This window comes from Sphaerodactylus townsendi, linkage group LG02 (assembly GCF_021028975.2).
Source record: "Sphaerodactylus townsendi isolate TG3544 linkage group LG02, MPM_Stown_v2.3, whole genome shotgun sequence".
Lineage (NCBI taxonomy): Eukaryota > Metazoa > Chordata > Lepidosauria > Squamata > Sphaerodactylidae > Sphaerodactylus > Sphaerodactylus townsendi.
Genome location: NC_059426.1, coordinates 24,093,410 through 24,108,599, shown reverse-complemented (window position 1 = coordinate 24,108,599; position 15,190 = coordinate 24,093,410). Strand labels below are relative to the sequence as shown.

The following is a 15,190-nucleotide window of genomic DNA, read 5'->3' as shown; positions in this document are numbered from 1 at the left end:
TAGATCTAACTCATGATCCTCTGTCTTCCCATAGTTCATCATACTCATGCATTCAAGCAGAGATAGGCAGAAAGCTCTAAGACGTACAGCTATGATCACAACTGGCAGGAATCACCTTTTTACAAATGTGTTCCCAAGTATTTTCCAGCTAAGCAGAGCCGTAGCAAGGGGGGAAAGCGCCCGGTGCACTGGTGTGTCCTCCGCCCCTGCCCCGGAACAACCCCGCCACATCCCCACAGGGGTGCATGCCCGGTGCATCCCCCCACTGTCCCCTTGGAGCTACGCCTCTGCAGCTAAGCAATATTCTGCTCATATAACTTTCTGAGCCATATAATATTTGTGCCAAGCCACTACCAAATTACTTCATTGCAGGCTTTATTCAGTAACTAGTGAAACTGCCCATCATTAGATCTTATTATTGGAAATGGTATTAGATTAACACAAAAACCCTTTATTAAAATCCTTATTTAATGAACCAGAAGTAGCTCAACATTTGAAGCTTTATGTAACAACCAAAATTATTGTACGAATGGTCACACGCATCAAATAAGTTCTCCCTGTTAAACCTTCACTCTGGAAATGTTTTATAAAATCCACCCATGGCTTTATTTAAAAAAGATAAATCAAAATGATTCAAAAGTTGAAGAACAAAAATCCTTACGTTTAGGGAAAGTGGATCATTTTGAATTGTGTTTGACTAAAATTAATTTTTTTTTTGCAAACTCTTTAATTTCCAGGACGACTTCCATTTGTGCCATCTCCCTTATTTCCTAGCTAAGATAACCAAGGAAGTTACAATTGCTAGTCAGCAAAGCTATTAGTGGAAAAGTTATTTATTTATTTAATTAATTAATTAAATTTAATATACCGCCCCATCCCGGGAGGGCTCTGGGCGGTGTACAACATAAAACCGTATATAAAATCATTATAATAGAACTTCCATAAATATAATAAAAACAGCAGTTGTGTCCTAAGATGGCATCTGTAAGGAATTCCATAGAAGCAGAAATAAAAGGCTCTTTGGTGTAAAAGACCGTTTATTCAGACATCTTAGAAAGCTCAAGTACACGCAGTGGCAGGAATAAGATCTCCCGCCAGAAACACAGGTTATAACTCCGTCCATCCCATCCCCCCTCCCGGATTCCCATGGGAACGGAGGTCTCATCTCCCTCGCAGAGATAAGGTCTCCGCCGGAGAAGCTGGCCCATCGCCCGGGCTGTGGAATGTACTCAAGGCCAGGCGGCTGCCCTTCTCATCAACACCATTGAATCCTTTACACTCTGCCTCCCTTAAAGAAGACCCCTCCCCCCCAGGTTTGTGCGGAAAGGCGCGGTGGAAAGCAGAAATAAGGGCGGGGGCGTCAATATTTTCGGAATAAACCCATTGATTATACCCAGAGGAATATCCCACCCAAGAGACTAAATATTGCAAGCGTTTGCGATTAAAGCGAGAGTCCAGGATGGCGTCAATTTCGTAATGCTTGTGGCCATCAATAATAGTCGGTGGGGGTCTCTCCAGCGGGTCGTGCCAGGCATCGGAAACGGGAGCCTCCTCGAGTAAACTGGAATGGAAGACAGGATGAATGTTACTAAGAGAGTTAGCCAAATCCAATCGGGCAGTGACATCATTAATCACTTTAGTAATCTGAAAAGGTCCCACCAATCTTTGCCTAGTTTGGAAAATTCTATGCACGCCTCTGGAGATTTTTGGTCGACAAATCCACCCAAACGCCCACGCGCAGAGGGAAATCCGATCGGTGCGTACCCGCTTGCAGCTTTTGGGGAGTCCTTAGCCTGTTGTGGCAGTCTGGACCCGATTTCCACCCTCGCTAGGGATGAAATCGAATGTTGACACTCTGCAGGCTCGGATGGTTCCTCTGGTTGTTGCGGCAACGGTGGGAAGGAGCGACCAGACACTATTTCAAAGGGGGGTTTTTTTTTGTACTACTGTGAACCGATTGTTATAGGCGTACTCCGCAAACGAATCGAGCTCGCACCAATTGTCTTGGTGGTAGTTGGTGTAACAACGTAAATACTCGCTCTAGGGTTCTGTTCGTTCTCTCCGACTCACCGTCACTTTGAACGTGGTAGGCGGCAACCGCCGGGCGGCCCCTAACAACCCTAGAAAAGCTTTCCAGAACTTTGAAATGAATTGGGGGCCGCGGTCGGAGACCACCTTAACGGGGGCGGAGTGTAGACGGTAAACATGCTGAATGAACAGACGAGCCAACTTAGGAGCGGAGGGTATGGAAGAACATGGAATAAAATGGGCTTGTTTAGAAAATAAGTCCACCACCACCCACAAGACCGTGTTGCCATGACTTTCTGGCAAATCTGTAATAAAATCCATGGAGATGACTTCCCAGAAGGGCTGGAGGCCACCGGGAGAGGTTTCAACAGACCATGGGGCTTTCCCCGAACGGTCTTGGCTTCTGCACAAACAGAGCAACCTTTAATATACCGCCTCTAATGTCCTGGCGATCGCGCGCCACCAGAATTGACGGCGGGCCAAATGCAGAGTTTTTAGAAAGCCAAAATGTCCAGCCGAGCGGGCATCGTGGCAAGCCTCGAGAACCTGCTTGTGGAGGGAGGGAGGCACATACCAACAATCCCCGCCGCCAAACGCCCGTTCTCCAAACGCAACTGGGAGTCGCCTTCCTCCGCCGGAGGCTCGCGTCGCCCCGCCTCCTCAAGTTCCCGTGGGAAAGGAGAGACCAGGCTGGGAATGGGCGGAGAAGGAGGAGTGGATGTCTGAGATCGGGTGACAGCCAGCCCCGATGGGGAGGGGAGAGAACAGTGCGCGGAATGTCCCGTGAAGCCGGCTCCACCCTCCTCGGTAGGCGCGAGAGCGCATCAGCCAGTTTATTGGTTTTTCCGGGAAAAAATGGACCGTGAAAGAGAAACGAGAAAAGAAATCGGCCCAATCGGTTGCTTTTGGGACATCTTGAGGGGGGGTGGAGAGGGCGACAAGTTCTTGTGATCCGACCAAACTTGAAAGGGGTGTTTAGCCCTCCAGCCAGTGGCGCCAGGTGGAGAGGGCTACTTTAATGGCCGCAGTCTTTATCCCCACAGTCCAGTTGAGTTCAGCACCGAGGAATTTCATTGATCAATAAGCATACCGAACTAGCCCACAATCTTTATTTTTCTTCAACAGGGCTGCCCCACGCGCTTTGTCCTCGGCATCCACCTGAACCACAACAGGGAGACCGGGGTCCGGGTGCTTTAGGATAGGTTCGGTGGTAAAAGCAGACTTTAAGAGCTGAAAGGCTGTTTGACACTCCTCAGACCAGGAAAGGGGGGCCCCGGGCTTGGCGGACAGTGGATCTTTACCCTTAGTGCGCAAGAGGTCTGTGAGAGGGAGAGTCAGCTCAGCGAATTGGGGTATAAAGTCACGATAGAAATTAGCAAAACCTAGAAAAGATTGGAGTTCTTTTCGGTTGGTGGGGGCCGGCCATTGGAGGACCGCATCAATCTTAGCAGGATCCATTTGTAGGCCCTCGGCTAGATTCGGTAACCCAAATAGTCAATAGAGGTTTGGTGGAAACAGCACTTGGAAAGTTTGGCAAAGAGGGAGTTGTTGAGCAAGCGCTGCAATACTTCCCCAACCAATGCTTCATGCTCTTCCATGGTTTGTGAATAAATTAAAACGTCATCTAAGCATACCACAACTCCCCAGTACACTCAATCATGGAGAACTTCGTTGATAAGGGCTATAAAAGCCCCGGGGGCCCCACTTAACCCGAATGGCATTATTAAGTATTCAAACTGTCCAAACTTTGTGTTAAATGCAGTCAAGTGTTCATAGCCTTCAGCAATTCTGACCCTGTAGTAAGCTTCTCTCAAATCCAACTTAGTAAAGATGCGTCCTTTGCCCAATGCGTCTAAAAGGTCCTTGATCAAAGGCAAAGGGTATTTATTGGACAGAGGACTGCATTGAGACCTCGGTAATCTGTGCAGAGCCGTAAAGACCCATCTTTCTTTTTTTACAAACAAAACAGGAGCAGCATGTGTGTGTTTGGTAGCCCGCCGTATGAACCCGCGAGCGAGGTTCTTGTCTAAGAAGGCACGAAGTTCCTTCTCCTCATTGGGACTCATACGGTAGATTCTACCTTTGGGCAGTTGCGCCCCTGGCTGTATTACGATTTTGCAGTCAGTGTCTCTATGGGGTGGCAACTGATCGCATTCTTGCTCCTGAAATACCCTGGCTAGATCTTGGTACGCCGGTGGGATGCCGGTAGAATCGGGAGCAATCGCTGATGAAGCCGGGGTGTGTGTGTCAGGAGGAGTCGAAGTTTTCCCCAATTCATGTGTTCCCCGCGGGGAGGGTCAGTGAATTCCAAGATCCTTTCTTTCCAAAGGAATTTTGGTTCATGTAACAACAACCATGGCATGCCCAGAACTATGGAGTGTTTGGCCACTGGCGCCAGAATAAAACTAATTTTCTCCCAATGGTCGGCGTATTGAGGAGAACCGGTTGCGTTTTGAACTGGGCCGGTCCTTCGCTCGAGGAGGACTGCCGTCCATTTGGGTGAAGGGTATGGGCTTAGCCAGGGGGATTTGGTCTAGACCTAGCTCCTCCGCCACCTGGGGCCGCATTAAACAATGGGAGCAGCCAGAATCCACAAGGGCTGAGGCTATAATAATGAAAGTATGCTTAGCGGGGTTGGCCAGAAACGCTTGGATTGTAATGGGAGCGCTGCCTTCACTCACCGCGTCTGGAGTCGAACCCATGTCCATTGGGGCTGAAGAAAGGCAAACTGCTGCGTCCCCCTCCTCCGGTCCGCTTCGATGACTGCTTTAGATGAGCCCGTTGGGGGCGCTCCAGATTTGCGCGGTGGCTTGGCAGATGGGGTGCTACGGGCCGGAGTGGTTGGCTTCTGTTTTTTCGGGCAGTTGGCGGCTAGGTGACCGGGACCTCCGCAGTAAAGACACAATCCCAGCCGGCATAGCGCTCGGAGGTGGTCTCGGGTAGGGGCGGCTGGGCTGGGCTTGGTGGACGCAGTGGCGGCTTCGGGCGTGGGCGGCCTCTGGCACGAGCGTACTCCAAGCGAGACGCCACTTGGGATCCCAATGCAATCCAATCAGCAATAGTGCGGGGACCCGAATTAAAAACACTGTTTCACGCGAGCTTGCCGTCGACAGCATCTGAGAAGTATTCGCATTTCATGCGCTCAGGCCAACTCGAGGGAGTCGAGCAGCCGCCGCACTTCGAAATTCACGGGCAAATTCTGCAAAACGGCGGTTGCCTTGCTGAATAGTTTTGATGGTGCGGATAGCTTCATTTTCCGCACCTGGATCTTGGAAGCGAGCCCTCAAGGCTTGGAGGAATGCGGGCACCGTGCGAGAATCTTCATCTTGCAGGTTCAAAAGAGTCACAAACCAGTCGGCTGCTGCCCCATCCAGGACTGAGCCGATGTCCAGTATTTTTTCGCGCTCAGACCGGTATAAATCATCATAGTCCTCCATGTGGGCATTGAGTTGCAGGATGAAGTAGGGAAGTTTGGAAGCCGGTCCCATCAAAACGGGCAGGTATTGGAGGTCTGTAGTAACCCCTTTCCACGGCTCTTGGCGCTCGCAGGGGCGGCGGTTCGCAGGTTGAGCGGGCTGAGGCAGCGGCTGCGCGGGGGGCCGGAATCGGTGGAGGTATCAGCGCCGGTGCCGCTGGTGTTCCGGTGGGAGCCGGTCCTTGGAAGGTGGCTGGACCCAGCAGCGTCGCCCCTCGGGCGCCGGCTGTACCTGTGACAGCGTAAACTCCAACTTGGGTTGCCCTGGTCTGCTGCTTCCTCAGTTCCCTCTCCAAGGCAGCCAGCTCTCTCTCCTTGCGAGTCCATGCATCCTGGTGCGCATGCAAAGCTGCTTTCTCTCGTTCCAATTTAGCCAGTTCGTCCCGTTGAACAGCTGCAGTAAGTTCACTTTGAGTGCGCAAGGCCTGAACACTCTCACGTTGACGCTGTAAGTTCAGTTTGGAGTGTTCCAGGACTTTATCATGGACTGATAGATTCTCATGCGATATTGCCGTTGGAGCGCATCCTTGGCACGGTCCAATTGAAGTTGGATTTCGGCGCTTCGCTGCTCCCGGTCTCTCTGCAGGTTTTCACGCTCTTGCTGCAGCTGTTCCCGTTCCTCTTCCCATAGCTGGCGTTCACGGGCCCATAGCTTCTTGGAGCATCTCGCAGTCGGCCCACTTCCTCATCCAGCTCTCTTTCGATGGGAGAGGGAACAGATCCGGCTGGGAGTGCAGGCTTTCTCCGGACTCGGCTGCCTGGACGCCAGCGGCATCGTGCCCACCGGTGGCTCCACGGGGTATCTCAGGTGCAGCCGCTGGTCCGGGATCAGGGGGGTCCGATCGGAAGACGGCACGGATACCCCTCCCAATCCCTTGTATAGTCCCAGTGTCACCGGGGGTCTGCGGACGAGCCCCAGTGGTGTGCCACGGTGGTTCTTTGGGAGCATCACCAAAATACGAGTCCAGGAATCGTTCAATGGACTCCTGGGTTGCCGCATGAAAGGTGGTCAGGCCCGTCTCCTCCGTGACAGGTTGCATCTGAGGTTTGTAATCCATACGAAAACGGGTAGATATCCGATCCACAGGCGCTCAATCCATAGACAGCGCCCCAAACGACTCATGTAAGTCCCCATGGTCGTCTTCACGTCATAAGAACATAAGAACAAGCCAGCTGGATCAGACCAGAGTCCATCTAGTCCAGCTCTCTGCTACTCGCAGTGGCCCACCAGGTGCCTTTGGGAGTTCACATGTAGGATGTGAAAGCAATGGCCTTCTGTGGCGTCCTCGTTCCAACGGAGTAAGGGGAGACTAGTGCTGATACGAGGAATGGAAAGAGTCAGCAGCGTGACCCGATCTCCCGCCGGGTCCTCCAGATCCAGAAGGGACAGGTCGGAGCCCTCTTTGGGGGCTACCGCACCTTCCCCAGAAACATCCAACCTCTCCATGCCGAGGCACCAGAGGTCCACTGCACTAGGAATATAGATGATTTAAGATTCCTGCCACAATGTAAGGAATTCCATAGAAGCAGAAATAAAAGGCTCTTTGGTGTAAAAGACCGTTTATTCAGACATCTTAGAAAGCTCAAGTACACGCAGTGGCAGGAATAAGATCTCCCGCCAGAAACACAGGTTATAACTCCGTCCATCCCATCCCCCCTCCCGGATTCCCATGGGAACGGAGGTCTCATCTCCCTCGCAGAGATAAGGTCTCCGCCGGAGAAGCTGGCCCATCGCCCGGGCTGTGGAATGTACTCAAGGCCAGGCGGCTGCCCTTCTCATCAACACCATTGAATCCTTTACAGCATCCCACCTAAACCTAATCCTCCTAGAAGGAGGAGGGAGAGGTAGTGGGTCCTGATGGTATTAGGACCTATAGGTCTCAATAATGGGTCCCAATGATATTGGGAAGCCCATGAACTGGGGGGCGGGGGCACAACTCAGCGGCTGGTTTCTCCAAAGGCCCGGTGGAACAACTCAGTCCACAGAACAATACCACTATTTACATGGCTAGTTTGCAGAACAGGACAGCCAGTGTGGTATAGTGGTTCAGAGCAGTGGAGAACGGGGTTGGATTCCCCACTCTTTCACATGAAGCCTGCTGGTTCACAGTTCTCTCAGAACTTTCTCAGCCCTACCTACTTCACAAGGTGTCTGTTGAGGAGAGGGAGAAGGAAGGCAATTGTCAGATTAAAAAGTGGGTTATAAAAACCAACTCTTATTATTATTTAAGCTTCTAAAAAATCTGATGGCGATGGGGCAGCAGAAGTGCTTACCTAAGGCCCCTTCCGCCCACGCAAAATAATGTGTTTTCAAACCACTTTCACAACTGTTTGAAAGTGGATTTTGCTATTACGCACAGCTTCAAAGAGCACTGAAAGCAGTTTGAAAGTGCATTATTCTGCATGTGCGGAATGAGCCTAAGATCCACTGATCCAAAAAGATGCAGCAAGATGTGGTTCTTGACTTTAAAGTCAAGAATAAAGCAGCCAAAATAAATATGAAGTCCTTAAAGCACTTTCACAGCATATCCTCATATTTATAGCTATAATGTTTCTGAAGAAAACGAGCCAGTACTATAGCAGTCCTCTGGGTATCTTCATATTGCTAAATTCACGAATCCATATAAAAAAATGAGTGAACCTTCAGAGAATTTCTGTGGCTAAAAGGAATTTCTGTGGCTAAAAGTCAAAGCAGATATCCAACTAACTTTGGTTGTCCTCAGTCTCTATTCAAGCTAAGATAAATATTTCAACATTGGCCCACTATTAGGGTAAGATTTTCTACTAGTATAAGGCATTATACTATGTTTTGTCAGCAAAACAGGCCTTCCTCTTTTGTTACATTGCAGCTGCTCCGTTGCTCTTCCTGAAATGTTTCTTCTGGGAAACAGGGGGAGTTTCCAAGAACAGCATGAGGAGCAAATTGGGTGTCAGTAGCAGAAAGGGGGGGGGGTGGTGGCAGCTATTCCCTTCCGTTAATGGAAAAATTATACTGGTTCCAACCCTGACCTTTTAAAGGCACAGCAAACATTTTTAATAGGCTTCATGGAGTTTATTTATTTATTTTATTTATTGTTTCAGTTTATATACCGCCCGATCCCCGAAGGGAAAAAAACCTAGCTTATCAAAGAAAAAAAATGATGATAGCAACCACCGCACTGCAGATTCTTATGCTCTGAAGAAAGCTCTACGCTTTTATTAGCCTCATGAGCCAACTGGTGGTGTCAATTCATTATGTCATTCAATGACAGCATAACTTGAATCACACATGCTTTATGCTCATGATTTTTTTCACCTCGTAAAAGTTTTTTTGAACCTCATCCTCTAGCTCTGACAAACAAAACAAGGAGCGTTGACATTATGTGATAGAAGCAATTCTGCAATATCTTCCGTTTTCTGTAATGGTTTTTTCAAAGCAGTAATTTGCGATTTCTGATTGAAAAACAAAAAGCAAAATCAATTTGCCAAAGCTGCATTTGCTTCACGGCTTACAGAAACGCGAGCCATTTCAGCACCTGTGCTGACATTCCGTTCTGCGAAACATCTCGCAAACAAAACTAATGAAATCTTAGCACGTTAGAAAGGATAGATAATATTGACAACTTCTTGGTGATACGAAGCACAAAATTTCAGTGAAATGTTTAAACATTTTTTATTGACAAAATAAACAGGATTCGATTTTTTTCTTGACCCGAACACTCCAACAGAATTAGCAGAATGCTTCAGCAGCCAAAGTGATCATAAGAAGACATACTGAAAAGTTTATAAAAAGCCCAATGCCGTTTACAAAGGAGTACTTCATACAAAAGGAACTTTCTACGAAATGGGACCTCAGAATATAATTTACAGTTTGCATTCAAAGGAAAAAAGCATTTCTACTTTGCTAGCGTCACTTGCGTCTGTGTGGGGAGTTCTCCCTGTGTCTTCGCCTGCCTTCGTCTTTCCTGGACTCTTTCAACGTTTCAGCGTATCGGCTGTGTTTCTGCAGGATCTTCTCCGAGCCGTTTCGATAACGTTGCTCATCGTCCCTTGGACTGGGATAGTTATGGGATTTCTCTCTGGATTTTGATCTGTCCTTTCTCCTTCTGTGGGGTTCGCTGACTTGAGTCCACTGCCTGTCCCTGCCTTCATCATCTCCTTCATCATCTGAAGAAGAACTTCTTCTCCCACCTCTTGTCTTTTTAGAATGACTGTGTCGGCTTTCTAAATGAGTATTACTGTCCTGATCTCTGTCCTTTCTGCTCCAATAGCTGTTCCTGTCAGTGTAATAATCTCTGTCATAGGACGATTTCTTTGAAGCGTCATCTCTCCGAGTTGGGTCCCTTGGATTTCTGTCAGCGTTCCTTTCTGAGTTTCTCTCCGCCTCATTCTCCCACTCAGGCCGCCTCCTTTCCTTCTTCTTTTCAAGCTCTTTCTTTTTACTTCCCTCTTTTCTCCCGTTACCTGTTTCTGCTGTTTTCTTCTTCTGCGACTTCCTCTTTTTCGCACCTGAAAGTATCAAATAAACAAGATTTTGCTTTTAGGTTAGTGTTTTAACTCTGTGTACCGCAATCTACTGGCTTGTGTCGGAATATCATACCTTGTTGGGGCAAGCAAATAGATCATGCTCACCGCTTTCTGTCAGAATAGTATTGGAACAGAGGCACATAGCCAAATATCTTGAATTATTAACAGAACCCCAACAGAGATGGATTATTACAAGGGCCAGATGCAATACTTTTCCATCTGCCATTACAAAGCGTCGTTACTTATCTATCCCTCTCCTGAATCGGGTTTGTCCACACTGTAAAAACCAAGTGGAGACTCTTGCTCACATTGTACTCAATGGTCCGAGATATGTGGGCATTAGGAATTTCTTTCCCAGGCTGGCCCTAGACAAATCTGGAAGATACTCTGACAGTTCTGTTGTGGAGCTTCTGTTAAACAATTCAGATGTCGTGCTATTGGGAAAATAGCAAAATTTCTTTTACAAGTGACAGAATTTTCTAAGTAACGTCCAATGCTAGATACAGTTTCTCTGTCTGTGTTTTGAATGTATTCTTGTTTTGTACTTCACAAATGTCTGGTAACGCTCTAGAGCCTATTTTGTATGCCTAATAAAGGTTGTTGTTGTTGTTACTGGCTTGTGTCCACCAATCTCATTGTGGAAGCAGAGTGCCATCAGCACGCTGACTTGGCTCCCTGAGAGTCACTCTGAAGGACTTTCTAACTCCGTGTGGGCATCTCCTGCTTGTGCAACAAGACCTCTGGATACAAGCAACAGGCTGTTGTTTAGGTACTTTGCCAGCATGCCAATTTATCAAATGCTTTTCTGGCTTGAGCTAATGATTTGATTTTTAAATTGGTAGTTTTCCAACAGAAAGAAGCTACATCTACCTTACTCTTCTGTTTTGTTAACCGTTCTGAGACAAATGAAAAGCTGGACAATAACAACAAGGTTAACCCTATCACCTCCTGCATATTTCATTGCTTAATTCCACAACCTTCTGAACAAGGCGGTTTCACTAGCGGCAATTCAGCTCCCTGAAATTGCAAATAATGTTCTCTCCTCCATTTGACTTTAAAAATTTTTTCCCCAAAGTTTCAAAAACCCACTGTTAAACAGAAAAATACTTTGTTAGGGGAAGACAGCTTTTGATCCTACACCAAGGGTAAACTAATTGGTCTGTCCTAAAAGCTTCACTAGAAACCCTTTGAGAAAGGTGTCAGCGAATCTGCATATTCTAGTTGCAAATGATTAACAGTCTGAATAAAATTTATGCATATCTGGTAAGTTTCAGAATACATGGGGTGAGTATCAATATCTCCGCTGATAGCAAATTTGATGGGAAGGCATCTACCAGCAGGACAGCAAAGCGGAGTCTACTGACAGTGTGGAGGTTTTTGTACAGCTAGCAGTAGACTTCCATTCTGTAAGTTAAAAAGAAGTCCAGTGCAAAGGACTAGTCATGCTCACTGCTGTTTCTGAGTCTTCAAGCATTGAAGGCAGTTGCGTGCTAGTTTAAAGGGGTGAGGGGGAGAACGCACAAAATTGGCTTGCTCAACCCTCTAAAAATTAAGAGGAGGAGGAGGACGACGAGGAGGAGTTGGATTTATATCCCCCCTTTCTCTCCTGTAGGAGACTAAAAGGGGCTTACAATCTCCTTTCCCTTTCCCCCTCACAACAAATACCCTGAAGGTGGGTGGGGCTGAGAGAGCTCTGAAGAACTGTGACAAGCCCAAGGTCATCCAGCTGGCATGTGTTGGGAGTGCACAGGCTGATCTGAATTCCCCAGATAAGCCTCCACAGCTCAAGTGGAGCAAGAGCATTCAAGTCATGTAGATTGGATTTACAGCTCCATGCTACCAGACTCGCATCCTTCAAAATGAGTTCCTTCCTTTCTTTACTCTTGGCAGTATACCCACTGCACCCTTTGGGGGGAGGGCTCTGACCACCCTGAGCCTTTGGTGAGAGGAAAGGGGATTCTTTACGTCCTAACTAGAATCAAAACCATCAAGAAACATATCTCCCCACCCCCCCATATCACTCTCTCTTGTAGTGCGGTGGGAGAGCTTCCTGCTCACCTAATCTTGACCCATAAAGCAACAGGGCATCTGAGTTACAAGAACTAGATTTTTGTGGTTCAGGACAGAGGTCACTGTCAAACGGGCTTTTTACTGCCAAAGTGCCAGGCTTTTTGTTGTTATTTTTAACCTTTCAAATAAGTCATGTCTATTCTGTTTGTCTTCTCTGAATTTCCAGTTATTTCTTCCTATTGGTTTTCCAAACCACTTTTGAGTGAATGTCCTTCTTTAATGTGATACCTGTCAGCTGGTTGCCAAGACTGCTTCCTTATATGACGTTGCCTCTGCAAACTTGAGGTCTCTTTGCAGACCTCGTATCCTAGCAACAAATTAACTCTGTGAAGAGCAGCTTTTGCGCTGAAATTCCTTTCAAGGGCTGATCTCCTTTTCTCTCCACCTCTTTCTGAACAGGGTCTGACATCTTCTGCTTCCACCGTGCCAGGCCGCAAGCCAGGAGTGTCCTAAATGAGCCAACCTTTGTTGTGATTACTGGCATTTTTCTCAAGCAATGTTGTAACAAGGGCAATTATATGTGTCCTATGCCAACGATTTTGCACTGCCTTTCCCCCTATGCCTCAAACTAGACAACCTGGGTTGTGCCCTTCTGAAGAGTCCCCACTCCTTTAAACTGGATCATAGGACACAATTCTTGTCAGGGCCACTAAAAAGCAGGGGACGGAGAAGATCCTGCCCTCCTCCATGCTGTTTTTCTGAATCAAAATAGTGCCGGGGAGGAGTTATTTGCTACACCATTCACCCAGCACTGTTTCATTCAGAAGAACAGTGCAAAAGAAAGGCAAGATTCCCCCTCCTTCTCCCCAAGCTATGATGGTTCCAACCAGAACTGGGCCCAAAGTGAAGTTTAAATGCATTCCTGAGGTGGGAATTCACTCTTTAAAATGGCAGCATGTCCTTGAAGACTACCATCTCGTCTAGCATATACTCTGGGATCCCATGTTTTCCACTGGTGGAAGATACTGCAGGTGGAAGCGTGGGAGAAACTGTCACAAATCACCTCCTCTCACTACAGATCTCGCTGTTCCCTGGGAGTTTAGAGTTTATCGGGCATGGCATACTGCAATGTTTCTTTAGGATCCAATTCATTATAAGCCTGTGCCACTAGCATGTGTTCATCACAGATGAACTTCCAAGATATATAAAATTAGCCCACCGTCAGCAACAATATGCCGGAAAAGCTACTGTCTTGGGACATAACATCTTTAGTTTCAGATCTGTGTAAAAGCACCATTTGAATCCCAATAGCCTGAAGCTTCCTCCACTGTCATTACAAATAAACAAATGAAAGTGGATTCCCCCCTCCCCACACACACATCATTACAAATGCTACTGCACTTCATCATTTGGCAACATTTCTGCTTTGTCACTCCAAAATAACCAGGATGTGCAAAACGCATCATTTTACAATCTACTTATTTTTCAGCGGGGGAAAAAAGGACAAAAAACGTCAGCATTGAACGCACTAAAATTAAAAATGTGCGTGCGTGTGGCGGGGAAGCGACGCTTACACCAGTAGACTGCAGCCTCTGTTAATTTGTCACCAAGGACTTACCTCTCTGGTTCCTATCTAGCCGCAGCTGTCTATGCATAAACCATCTGGCTCGCTGCTGAAATGCCACATCTCTGACCTCACACTCCATTATGCCTGCCTTGAAATGCTTTGTTATAAATCTGATGTACTCCATTTAAGCTACACAAAGCAAACTGGCTGTAACAGACTAGAAGGCCATTCCTCCACCATTCCTAATCCACACGGTCGCGGTGAATTAAAAGACTTTTCTGGCTCCGAAAGTCGTTAATAAATTGATTTTTGGACCAGCATGCAGAATCCTACATGCAAAAGTTCACGCTGGGTTATCATCTGCTCTCGCAACTGACCGTATTCTCGAGACTGGGCTAGCAGGCACTTTTTTTATTACAATGTTCCCTATATTTTACAGTAAGTAGTTTAAAAACCAGCAAGGCAACTCTTACTCAAGAAAAAAAAAAGCATCTAATTATAAAATTGTTTTACTGTATACTGTGTGGTCAGTAAAAAAAAGTCTTAGAAACGGCAGGAGGAAACACAAAACAAGAGGTATTATAATCTACCCCATACAGTACTATTAATATTTTCTGCACTAGGAATTGCTTGTATGTACGTGCTTGTGTGTGCTGTGAAGTCACAGCTGACTCCTGGCAACCCGATAAGGTTTTCAAGCCAAGAGAGGTTGGGAGGTGGTTTGCCATTGCATGGGCTGGGAGAGTTTACTGGGCCCAAGGTCACACAGCAGGCTTCATGTGTAGGAGTGGGCAATTGAACCTGGTCCTCCAGATTAGAGCCTGTTCTCTTAACCACTACACCACACCGGCTCTCCAGGGTATACAGGGCCAATTTAACTGACAGAAAACTGTGTGCACTCCCCAGCATGAGAGGCGTTCTGGCATACTGGCTCTCCATAAGTTTGGTCACACACTGTTCCCTGGTCTATGTTTATTATCACTGTATGAGGTAAGGTCTATTCTGAACTTATCCCCTTCATCCGCAAGATAATGAATTTTTCTGGCCACATTTCAAAATGAACTAGGCACTAAACCAAGTTTTAAAATTCTCATTATTTGGGTAACGGTACTTTAACAACATTAACCCCCTACGTGAATAAATAAATCAGAGAATGAAGTAACTTCAGGTTAACTACTACAGTAAAGATTATTTTGTATATACATAACTGAAAAGATACGGCCCCTGGGCAAAAAAGGGTCTTCTATTATACACAACTGTCTCTACGTGGCGATTATTTGACAACAAGCATCACTACGTGAAAGTTTTAACTATCAGAAAAAAGCCGACTGTTCAGGATTTCCCTTTCAAAGGAACAGCTCTGCATGTGAAAACTCAGTCTACCATATGAGGAATAAATATATTATGTACGAATTGGCTTCAACAGACTTCCCTCCTCACCACGACCCCCTAAAGGAGAAGAAGAATCACACAGACTATAGCCGTGGTGGCGAACCTTTGGCACTCCAGATGTTATGGACTACAATTCCCATCAGCCCCTGCCAGCATGGTCAATTGGCCATGCTGGCAGTGGCTGATGGGAATTGTAGTCCATAACATCTGGA

At 47.0% G+C, this 15,190-nt stretch overlaps 1 protein-coding gene across 2 annotated transcripts in view; it reads right to left on the bottom strand.

Annotated features, from left to right (window-relative positions):
* Positions 1-9,139: 9,139 nt before the first annotated feature.
* Positions 9,140-15,190, bottom strand: part of CWC22 (CWC22 spliceosome associated protein homolog) — a 53,330-nt gene continuing 47,279 nt past the window's right edge. For both annotated transcript variants that reach the window (XM_048485352.1, XM_048485353.1), the window contains exon 20: positions 9,140-9,991. In XM_048485352.1, the coding sequence (XP_048341309.1) occupies positions 9,393-9,991 (599 nt within the window). In that variant the 3' untranslated portion in view covers positions 9,140-9,392. The remainder of the gene's footprint in view (positions 9,992-15,190) is intronic.